The sequence below is a fragment of the Aulonocara stuartgranti genome (genome assembly GCF_965226115.1).
Source record: "Aulonocara stuartgranti genome assembly, chromosome: 7".
In the NCBI taxonomy this organism is placed as follows: Eukaryota; Metazoa; Chordata; class Actinopteri; order Cichliformes; family Cichlidae; genus Aulonocara; species Aulonocara stuartgranti.
In genome coordinates this window covers 56,719,209-56,729,703 of record NC_138945.1, presented here as the reverse complement: position 1 = coordinate 56,729,703, position 10,495 = coordinate 56,719,209, and the positions used below count along the sequence as shown (strand labels likewise).

Sequence of the window (10,495 nt, the reverse complement as noted above, 5' to 3'; positions counted from 1 at the left end):
ATATATAATTTTATTTTTTAAGTGATAACCCTAATACGAAGATATTATAAATGTTTAGTATACTAAAATATTATATATTTTGGGGGAAAATAAAATATATATAATATATTTGGAAGTTTTATTTTTTCTGTTTTTTATTTATTTTATTTTTCTACATGCTCTTCACCATTTTCAGCACACTGTATGATTGCGAGTCATTCCCCGCTGCTCTGCTCTGAGATGCTATCTGTTTAATCGGCGCACGTATGCGCAGAGATTTGCACAGCGAAAATGCCTGTAAGTTACAAAGTTTCGTATTAATTTGTATGCTTTTTTCAACATGGTAGGTCCATATGTGCATTTCAGAGACGATGTCCTACCGTGTTTACAACGTGAAACCTCGCAGTTGTGTTGTTGACATTGTTGCAGCAGCAACACATGGAGTGGGGGTTAGCTAGCTAACAATAGCCGACGACGGGTGGCGACTACTTGCTGAAACACCGTGGTATGTAACTAGTAGTTGTGTGATGTAACTTATAACGTAGTCATGTCGGACCAAAAAGTAGTCATCGCCTGAAAACTTTCACGACTGCATTTTTTTGCGTTTAACCAATCACCTGTAGTACACACGAACAACTGTGGTGCTTACTTAAGATGTAAATGCAATAGTTAGTGTTTAAAAGAAGGTTTACCAAAGTGAGCTAAAAAGTTAAAACACGGTTTATCCCACTTATTTGACTGGACCTTTCCCTTCATTTCAGTTGGCCAGAGACCTTCTCCACCCGTCACTTGACCATGAGAGACGACAACATAAAAAGAAAAGACTTGTTCAGAGTCCCAACTCCTACTTTATGGACGTGAAATGCCCAGGTATACAATAAAGTTTATACTATATGGTCACCAGATGTCCCTCTTTATGTGGGTCTTAACAGCATTTTATTATTTCCTTTGATCCTACATGTGGACATAGTGTCTCACATTTTGATTGGATCTAGTTTTCAAAAGCAACTGGGAAGAAAAGTAGCACACTCCTGCAGGTTTATATGCTACAGTCTTTTGCTGCCTACTACGGCCATGGTAGAAAATTGCAAGTCACCAAAAAACACAAGCTAAGCAGATTTTTGTGAAATTGGCAGAGATAAAAGGAAAGGCTCAGAAACCTCTAAAAACCCAGTGAAACTGGTGACTGACGACTCTCAGTATTTGTTTTTTGTTTTTGACTATAGCTCAAAATGTCATGAGCCAGTTGATGATTCATTTGCACTGAAAGGCAATTGATAACTATGCAGAGCGGCAACTGAAATAATAGTTTTAAAGGTTATTGGGGTAAGAAGGAGAACACTTGTGATTAAAAAGATTAAGTAATTTTATTCTAGATGTATATACTTAAAAAGGGAGTTGGGAAGCTCACATAAAATCTGCTTTACAGTTAGCAATGTGTCCCACACAAATACAGTATTTGATTGGATCTAATTTAGTTGAAAATACACATGTACTCCCAAGTCCTCATAGAAGAGTAATAAGTTATGCAGCTGCTGTGATTTTAAGCCATTTCTTATTCACACGTTCCATGGCTGTCTTTTAATCACGTTTTACATATATGGCAATCACAGAAATGTAACAGTAAATATTTAACACCATTTCTTTGCAGGCTGCTACAAGATCACCACTGTGTTCAGTCATGCACAGACTGTGGTACTTTGTGTGGGATGCTCAACAGTGCTGTGCCAGCCCAAAGGAGGAAAGGCCAGACTAACAGAGGGTAAAAGATCCAGAACATTCTGTACCAATAGAGATGTAAATACTTGATCGTAAGTGTATGGGCACCATTATACCTGCTGTGTGGCACCTGGCAAAATGTACTGTACAACAAAGCCACCATTTCTACCAGTGGTGCTTTTTGTAATCTGGAATATTGTCATCACCCCTGCAGCCGAGTTGAAGACTAGTGCACAATTGTGGTGGTTTTTACTGATGTTTTAATAACAGTAAAGGAGCTCAGATTCAGAGATATTGCAACAATTTGAAAAACATTACGGGGAAAAAAGAACCTTTGAAAGAAGAATAGTCTTATATGTCATACTTTTTTGGTTTCCATATCAGCTCTGATGTGGAGGTGTTATCAGGTAGTTATACTGTGGGCTCACTATACTGCAGCAGATGCCTGCTGTTACAGTAAGCATAATTAGATGCAACAGTAATGCATTACCACTGCTGTGCAATGCAACCAGTGGCAGGTATACTGGGGCCTTTTAACTGTGCATAAATGAGATGTGAAAACAGATGAAGTAATTATGTTTTTTGTTCCACAGGTTGCTCTTTTAGGAGGAAGCAACATTAGATGGACATTGGAAACTTAATGACTGAATTTAAGCAGTGCCTTTTTATAAATCTTTCCATTGATTAAATGGTGTCCAATGACTAGTTATCATACAAATTTTAACTTGTAGACAAAAAAAATTACTGGCAGAATTTAATACGCAAATCTCAGTAAATAAAGACAGCAATAAAAAAGTTTAAGCATTCTGGGTATTTATTGTACAAAAAAAGCATTTGACTTGAATTTCACCTTCACAGAAAGCATACAAGTCATCATTTAGGTTCATATGAAGAAATTTGTACTGTAAATTTCGGAAAACAAACAAAATACACACTTAAAAAGAACATAACATGCACAAAAACAAACAAACCACTGACAACTTTAGGTGCACCCTTCTCCACTTGCATATTTGTGTCCCAAGTTTAATAAAAAAAAAAAAGGGATTGGCAACAGTTTTAAATGTGATGTCACAAATTTACAGTGTGAAAGGGACCAAAGGCATGGGTTAAACCTTTCCTTTTGCAAAACAAAACCCACATGCTCTGCATATAGACTTTGACTACAATCACTGTGTCTGACATTGGACGCCACCTCTGGGATTGTCATCGTCTTCCTCGTAAGCTTCACCACTGTAGTGTTTCTGTTGTGACTGCAAATCGGCCTCGCTTAGTTCTACCTCCTCCATGTCATCTGTGACCATCACATCCTCTCTGGGCGGAAGAAGTCTTTCCAGCTGGAACATCAGATGTTCTGGGAGCCAGTTTTTCTCTGGGAACTCCACCTGCAGGATTAAATGAATTCAAGTGAGCTGAAAACGTTTTCCCACCCTGTGGCTTCAATTTAAATCCAGAATTGTGTTACACTGTTGAAATGATGTTCAACTTACCTGAAACTGAATAATAAGCTGTCCCCTTTCATAAGGTTCTTTGTAAAGTGGCATGCCCTCATTCATAACACATTTGACGTCATTGTGCTTAATGACTTCACCTGTTGATTTGAAGGAAGAAAAAAAAAAATAATTAAAAAAAAATTGGAATCTATATTACCATTGTTCACAATCGGTCACCAGAAAAGCCAGCACTCAAGGCCAGCTGAATTCAAACACTTACCTGGTTGTGAGCTGATAACAAGCGTTCTGTTGTCTAGAGTCTGAATGGTATTCCGGAATCCACACAGTGCCTCGACAAGTTTGATGTCCATCCTCATTATTAGGTTATTGTCCCGTCTCTGGAAAACTGGGTGATCCTTCTGATCTAACACAATAATCACATCCCCAGGTTCCAGGCCAGGCTCCTGGTCACCTTCTCCATGAAATGTAATTTTCTGACCGTCTTTCATACCTGCACAAGAGACGCATCATTAGCTAAACTTGCTTTTGAAAACAACAAGAAAAGCATTTTTATAATACAAATGTCTCAGATAGGTGAGAGCTTTACCTTTGTCAATATGAACTTCAAGGATTTTCTTCTTGCGTTCTACTTTCTGGCCATTGCAGTTCTTGCAGCGATCCTTTGAGTTAAATTTCTCGCCCTGTCCCTGACAGTCTGGACACATGCTTTGGATCTGCTGAATCATGCCTGGTCCCACCTGCTGCACCCGGACTTGCACTCCTCTTCCTTTGCAGTTTGTGCACTTCTCCAAAGCACCCTTCTTGCCACCATAGCCTATGATGAGAAGGAAAAAAGGAATTAAATATCTTTATTACTCCAAACACTGGTATTTTTCTTTCTCCAATTAAGTTGGTACTCACCTTCACATTTCTCACAAATTACATTCTTCTGGAGTCCGAGCTTTCTTGTTGAACCATTGTACATCTCCTCTAGTGAGACACTAAGCTGATGAACTACATTCTTCCCTAAAGGACAAATAAATAAAAAAAAGCACAACATTCATGTTATAAATGCCAGGAATACACATCACTTCAAACTGCATCTAGCTTGAAAACTCAATGAGCCACCTCACCTTTTCTCTCCCTCTGCATTCGTCCTCCACCTCCAAAGAACATATTGAAAATATCCATCGGAGAACCTCCGCCACCCATCCCTCCTTCTTTGATGGCTTGTTCCCCTCCTTGGTCATACAAGTCTCTCTTCTTTGGATCTGACAGCACCTCATATGCTTGAGAAATGTGCTTGAACTGCAGATATAAAACAAATAATTGAATTACTTTTAAAAGCGAGAATGAGTGACTCCACTAAAGCTATAACTTGAGTTTGTGTAGATTTTCAGTCATCAAGGTCATAGTAAGTCGATTATAACTTGTGTTAGTTTATTTGCTTCGACCCTTTATTAGGCTTACTTAACGTACGACTTGTGTTGTGACAATGCTACTTAAAAAAGTCACATAAATGATGAATAAAATAGAATACAATAACAACACATTTAATGTTAAACATTACTTTCGCACAGTAGCAAAAAACATCAAGTCAGTTCAAGCGTGCAGGTCTTCCTGTAGCCACACGCAGTCAGCTGCGCATAGATCATTCCAGAAAGTTCCAACTGGTCTTTAAAGTAGCCGGTTTAAAATTAGAAGCGGCTTTAACAATAGCACGTAAACGGCTGAACTGCTACAATAAAACACGTTTAAAACTCACCTTCTCTCCTTCGTTTGGATTCTTGTCAGGATGATATTTCAAGGCAAGTTTTCGGTAGGCTTTTTTGATTTCATCCTGTGAAGCATTGGGTTCGACACTCAGAAGATCGTAGTAGCCGGTTTCGTGAACCATGGTGACTGTCCTAAAGAGGAAATAACACACACCACGAACACGTTACACACAAGGTTACAGCTTGAAACACACTGACAGCTGATATTAAACAAATAGCAAACCGCACGCTAGCTGCAAAACAGGGGCTAACCTCTGTTTTATCTCGTTAAACCCAGCGATAACGGACTGCTAAATTTCAGTATGCCTCACACGTTACGGGAAAGCAATACAACCGGCATTAAAAGACACACGGATGTCGCCCATATTCGCCTTAGCTATAGTCAACCTTAAATGAAACTGCTGGTATTTCTTCGTGACAATGATAATTATTATTCTAAATTGAAGTCTTTATGCCTTACTTTCCAGATGCTGCCTTACCAAGCTTTGAGTCGCCTTTGCTGTGAGAGTGCGGAGCGAAAGTGGGAGGTACTTATAGCCGCTTTGCAGTGCAGAACTTTCTGGAGAGCTTCGAGAAGCGGGACCGGATGTTTCGTTGGCGGAGAGAGAGGAGTCTAGAAGGGACCCGAGTAGGGGGACGAGGGAGGGGTGGACGTTACTAGATCTCCTTCTTATATAGCGTGACCTACTTTTTCGAATGGTTACATTGCCTTAGATGTCTCTATGAGTCCAGTGGGGCAAGGGCAAGAAAAAAAGGAACAAATATAGCATGTATGATCTCTAATAAGATACTATGGAACTCCAAAGCGTTCAAAATTAAATAAATAAATAGGTCAAGATGAAATAAATAACTATGTGAATAAATAAGACACAGATATGTAATGTGAGAATGATATTGTGAAATAATGGAACACATTTTGAAAAAAATGCTCATTATTGTGAAATATATTGCATTCTGCTATATAAATTTACTTATTATTGTGAAATATTATTTCATGGTCATTATTTTTCACAATAACAGAGATTATTCCTGAGGCATTTTATTTATTTCCAGCCGTTTTTAGTCCAAAATGACCTTTTTTCAAAGTCAGTCTTTATTTCAAAATCCCGTTTTTCCCGATGGTCTATTTATTTCATAATGCGACTTTTCAGCAGAATGACTTTGTCTGTCAATCAATGTAAGTGGGCTGGACCTTTGCACCTATTGGCTTATCGTTTACCATCGACTAGTTTTCCTGGATACCGGCTCCGCGGACGGCTACTGCAGCTAGCAACAGCGTAATAGGTCAAAAGTCACGGAGGATGGCGGACTGGTGTGAACTTCAGCCAGTTCTGCTCATTTAAGCAAATCAGATAGAGAGGGATCATTTACCTGTAGATACTGTTTTGAGTCGTTTAGATGTTTCTGAAATGCTTGGGATGATAATTGCTCTTCAAGATGTTCGCATCGATGACAGCATTGTCAAAGGTTTAAGATCAATTCAGCACCGTGTTCGTTTGGAATACGCCGAGGAAGAACAGTCTTCAAATGTTGGCCGTCCACGTCTAGAAATCCCAGTGCAGCACTCAGGACTTTAGTGCTGTCCGGGATAACCGTCGGGGTAATTGCCGATACATTTTCTGTGTCTCCGAGCACAATTAGGAGGAAAATGACGGAGGATGGTCTAAGGTAAGTTTATGCTGTAATTGAGCACCTGTGTGATTCTGTACACAGCATTGTTTAGGTGTTGACCTTAATTATGACGTTTGACAATGAATTGTTATCGCTTACTTTTTTTTTGTTACTGTCTAAACTAAGTGGGGCAGCTACGGCTAAAGCTATCGGCGCCATCTCGGCGTTGAGACACGTTTAGCAGTGTTAGCTGTTAGTGTGTTAACTCGGAGACTGGGGTCAGTGGAGCCTGTAGGAACCTTTTACACAGAGAGTAGACCCACCAGCTTTCCACAGTCTACTTACTTATCACATCTTGTTAGACAGCAGGGTCATTAGTGCTTTAAATAGTACATAGTTGAATGTTTCATTGCTGTTTGCAGTTGATTGTTCTCTGATAACGCATAACAAGGTTGATGTTAAATAGCGAGTTTATTGAAATGGTTTTGTCTATTTCAGCAGCATTATAGATATACTTTCTCTGGTGTCTTCGGTAAAGCTAAAACAAGAATACATTTACATCCTTGGTTCTTTCAGCATTAATTGGAAAACTTTGAGATTTGCTGTGCGCCTCCCAAGCCATTCTCTTTTATCCCACCTGTCAGGTATAGATGGCAATACTTTAAACAAAGTTAAATTTGTTATACCTGAAGAGAACCAATCCTGACCTAGAATGGGTGAATGAATAATTAGTTGGTAGCCAATGCCTAAGCAACTCACATAGGCCCTGGCAGACTCAATAAGTCCATCTAGGAACAGCTGCAGGAAACACCTCTTCAGTTTAGATTTAAAACATGTGCATGCTCTTTCAGGTTGATGAGGATTATGGTGTGGACTGGACAGGACAACATAATCGCTGCCCATCAAATGAGATCACCATTCCTGAGATTCAGCTCCCAGATGCACTGAATGAACAAGACCCTGCTGTGCTACCAATACTTCAAAATCACTTGTAGAAAGACATTATTACATTTAATCAGTTTCTATGTCAGGAGGATTTTTTTTTTTTTTTTTTTAAATTTCTACAGCTTTGTAGCTAATACTGACTCAAAACAGCATAACCAATTTCATTTTCAACAAAACAGTGAGTGGCTATAAAACAGGATTTGTTTTATACAGCTGTCACTTTAATGATATTCATTTCTTGGTTGGATATACAGTACATGTCAACTCTGAGCAGATTTAATACAATGAACACAGTAGAGTAGTGTAACATCTTAATTCAAATAATTTTTTCTAGAAATTTTTTTTGTATCAGTAGCGAGTATAAACAAAACATATTGTGTAATTTATAATGTACAGTGAACAACTGATTTTGATATCTGAACTCTTCATCAGTTTATATTAAAAAAGCCATAAATGCACACCTGTACTCTGTATTTTTCACTGTCAAGTGTATTAAAAAGAACTAGAACTCACTAGATTGTCTGTTTCTTTGAACACCGAGTACAGTAATGTGATGCAAGAAAGAAGAAATGGTCTAATTTTACCATGTGGTTATGGAATCAATCGTAAACCAGACCAAAACCTGAGTCAGTAGAGTTGAGACACACCTGAATGTCCATTAGAAATGACTCATAGGTACAGTAGTGTGCAGGAAGACGTAGTACTTCAAAACCGGTGGAAGACTTTGGAAGATTGCTGTTGACCACTTCCACAGTCATTTCTCGGCAAGACTTCCCATCCTGTCCAAAACTTGATGAGGGCTTTTTGTTGTCCACAAGATGCTGCAACAGAAGATTGTTTTAAACTATAATGACATCCTATATTCATTATTTTGAATCTTTTATGGAGAAATACCATAAAGATGACCACTTACATACAGGGCACCAGACATTTTTGCCCCACTCAAATTGCTGTTGTAGCTTTTATAGATATTTTTATGTTAACAAAGCTAAAAGTAGTCTACATACAATTCTAGTGCAACTGATAATGCCACCACTCTTATGTATTGCATGGAGCAAATAACAAAACAAAATTATACTATAGCGTAGAGCTGGGCGATAGAACGATAACGATATGTATTGCGAAATAACTTTTTCTCAATAGAAAAATTAAACTATTGCGATAGACCTCACCGCTCTTGTCCTTTTTATAAAAAAATAAATAAAAATAAATATCGTGATATGAAAAAATCTCATATCGCCCAGCTCTACTATAGTGTACTTTGTTAATGACCCAAGATCACTGGACTGTATGTAATTTACCAAAGTATAATCAGAGAAAACCAATGGCAAAATACCTATCGCAGCAGACTTACCATTTTCAATGAAGGACCGAAGGTAACCTGCCACTCTGCATTTATCCTCGAGAGCATTCCTCTTCTTCCTCATCTTCATCTTCTGTGGCAGGCCACAGTCATTTTATAGCTTTACTTATCTTGTAGTCTTAAGAGCATCAGCAACATTAGGTGTATTTTTATTAAATGTAACCCAGCTGTTCAACTAACCCACGCATACAAAACAGTATATTGGTGTTTTGTGTCAACAATTAATGTTCATCCTTCATAAATTAACCAAATAGCTTTACTATTCAGATGTTAAAAGATGTGACCTGACCTTACCTCACAACAGGGAGCAGTCTCTGATTCCCTTGGTAAGAAAGGAGGAATGATGTCTGATCTTTCTGTCAGAAGCGGCCATACCATGGTTTCCTTAAGCCCTTTCCTCAGCTGCTTGACTTGACGACTTGTTTGTGTTATGACCTACAACGGTGAGACCAAACCAAAACTGAAGTTGGAGTCTGTAAAGTGACACACACTTTAAATGTTAAATATTTAAAGAACATCCACTGTACTAGTAAAAGCATTTTCAAATTATACCCACTTACAAAATCACTACGTTGAACTAAAATTGCTTTCTTTTCTTTCACATAGATTACTTGTCTTCCATATTAGCACAAAAGATAAGCCACTTTAAAACAGTCATGAATAACTATTACCTACAACAATGTAAATAGTAATACAGACATTAACCCAGAAGACAATTATTTTCTCTTACCTAATTTATAGAATTCTTTGCTATGATAAAAAACAGTATTAAAAAAAATCTGTGACTAAACTGATTAAAAAGCTCATTTTTGCCAGACAGACAGACTAACCAAGCAATAATAACATATCGTTACTTACCCTGAACAGCGTTTCATGGAGTGGAGCTAGCTGTGATAGCGTTAGCATTTGCTAACGTTAACACTGTGCGGTTGTGATGAGAACTTGGACCAGGGACCACTTCATCTCCAGTACACTGCTGCAATACGCAGACTGAGGTGAAGACGTTCAATCTAAGCGGTTAGCAAGTTCTCTGAGTAACTCAGAAACGGACTTGTTTCCTGCAGCCATGCCCTTCACAAGAATTGATACACCTGTAACGTTATTCGCGCCCAGTGTTTTGCATTTGTCGGTGCCTTAAGTTTATTTTGAGCTGCATACTGCCGCCAGCTGCATAGGAGACGCATTGCACCATTAAACCTAAATCGACAATTCATGTGCTATTACTTACGTCTGAGTAAAGGAGCAACCAATCACACAACTGGCTCCGCCCTGTCTTTCTTGATTGACAGACAAAGTCATTCTGCTGAAAAGTCGCATTATGAAATAAATAGACCATCGGGAAAAACGGGATTTTGAAATAAAGACTGACTTTGAAAAAAGGTCATTTTGGAATATAAACGGCTGGAAATAAATAAAATGCCTCAGGAATAATCTCTGTTATTGTGAAAAATAATGACCATGAAATAATATTTCACAATAATAAGAAAATTTATATAGCAGAATGTAATATGTTTCACAATAATGAGCATTGTTTTCAAAATGTGTTCCATTATTTCACAATATCATTCTCACATTACATATCTGTGTCTTATTTATTCACATAGTTATTTATTTCATCTTGACCTATTTATTTATTTAATTTTGAACACTTTGGAGTTCCATAAGATACAGCC

The 10,495-nt window shown here is 38.0% G+C and overlaps 2 protein-coding genes and 1 long non-coding RNA gene across 7 annotated transcripts; 1 reads left to right on the top strand and 2 right to left on the bottom strand.

Moving 5' to 3' along the window:
- Positions 1-160: 160 nt before the first annotated feature.
- Positions 161-2,499, top strand: rps27l (ribosomal protein S27 like). The gene is made up of 4 exons (XM_082542532.1): positions 161-276; positions 741-849; positions 1,631-1,741; positions 2,292-2,499. Exons 1-4 carry the CDS (start codon positions 271-273, stop codon positions 2,318-2,320), a joined length of 255 nt encoding a protein of 84 aa, XP_082398658.1. The 5' UTR covers positions 161-270; the 3' UTR covers positions 2,321-2,499.
- Positions 2,495-5,488, bottom strand: dnaja (DnaJ heat shock protein family (Hsp40) member A). Of its 3 annotated transcripts, none has more exons than XM_082542526.1 (8): positions 5,383-5,488; positions 4,894-5,035; positions 4,262-4,436; positions 4,050-4,154; positions 3,736-3,963; positions 3,409-3,639; positions 3,186-3,286; positions 2,495-3,080 (listed from the first exon to the last, which is right to left on the bottom strand). In XM_082542526.1, the coding sequence occupies exons 2-8, from the start codon at positions 5,023-5,025 to the stop codon at positions 2,865-2,867; spliced, it is 1,188 nt and encodes a 395-aa protein (XP_082398652.1). In that variant the 5' UTR covers positions 5,026-5,035; positions 5,383-5,488; the 3' UTR covers positions 2,495-2,864. The 3 variants fall into 3 exon arrangements, with proteins under 3 accessions (XP_082398652.1, XP_082398653.1, XP_082398654.1); XM_082542527.1 differs by having other exon boundaries at positions 5,364-5,453; XM_082542528.1 differs by lacking the exon at positions 5,383-5,488 and adding an exon at positions 5,156-5,310.
- A 2,170-nt stretch (positions 5,489-7,658) lies between these two features.
- On the bottom strand, positions 7,659-10,027 carry LOC309711956. Of its 3 annotated transcripts, none has more exons than XR_014278140.1 (3): positions 9,681-10,027; positions 9,117-9,295; positions 7,659-8,895 (listed from the first exon to the last, which is right to left on the bottom strand). It is a non-coding gene; the product is annotated as an uncharacterized lncRNA (long non-coding RNA). The 3 variants fall into 3 exon arrangements; XR_014278141.1 differs by having other exon boundaries at positions 9,117-9,257; positions 9,681-10,026; XR_014278142.1 differs by lacking the exon at positions 9,681-10,027 and having other exon boundaries at positions 9,117-9,436.
- Between the last annotated feature and the right edge of the window lie 468 nt (positions 10,028-10,495).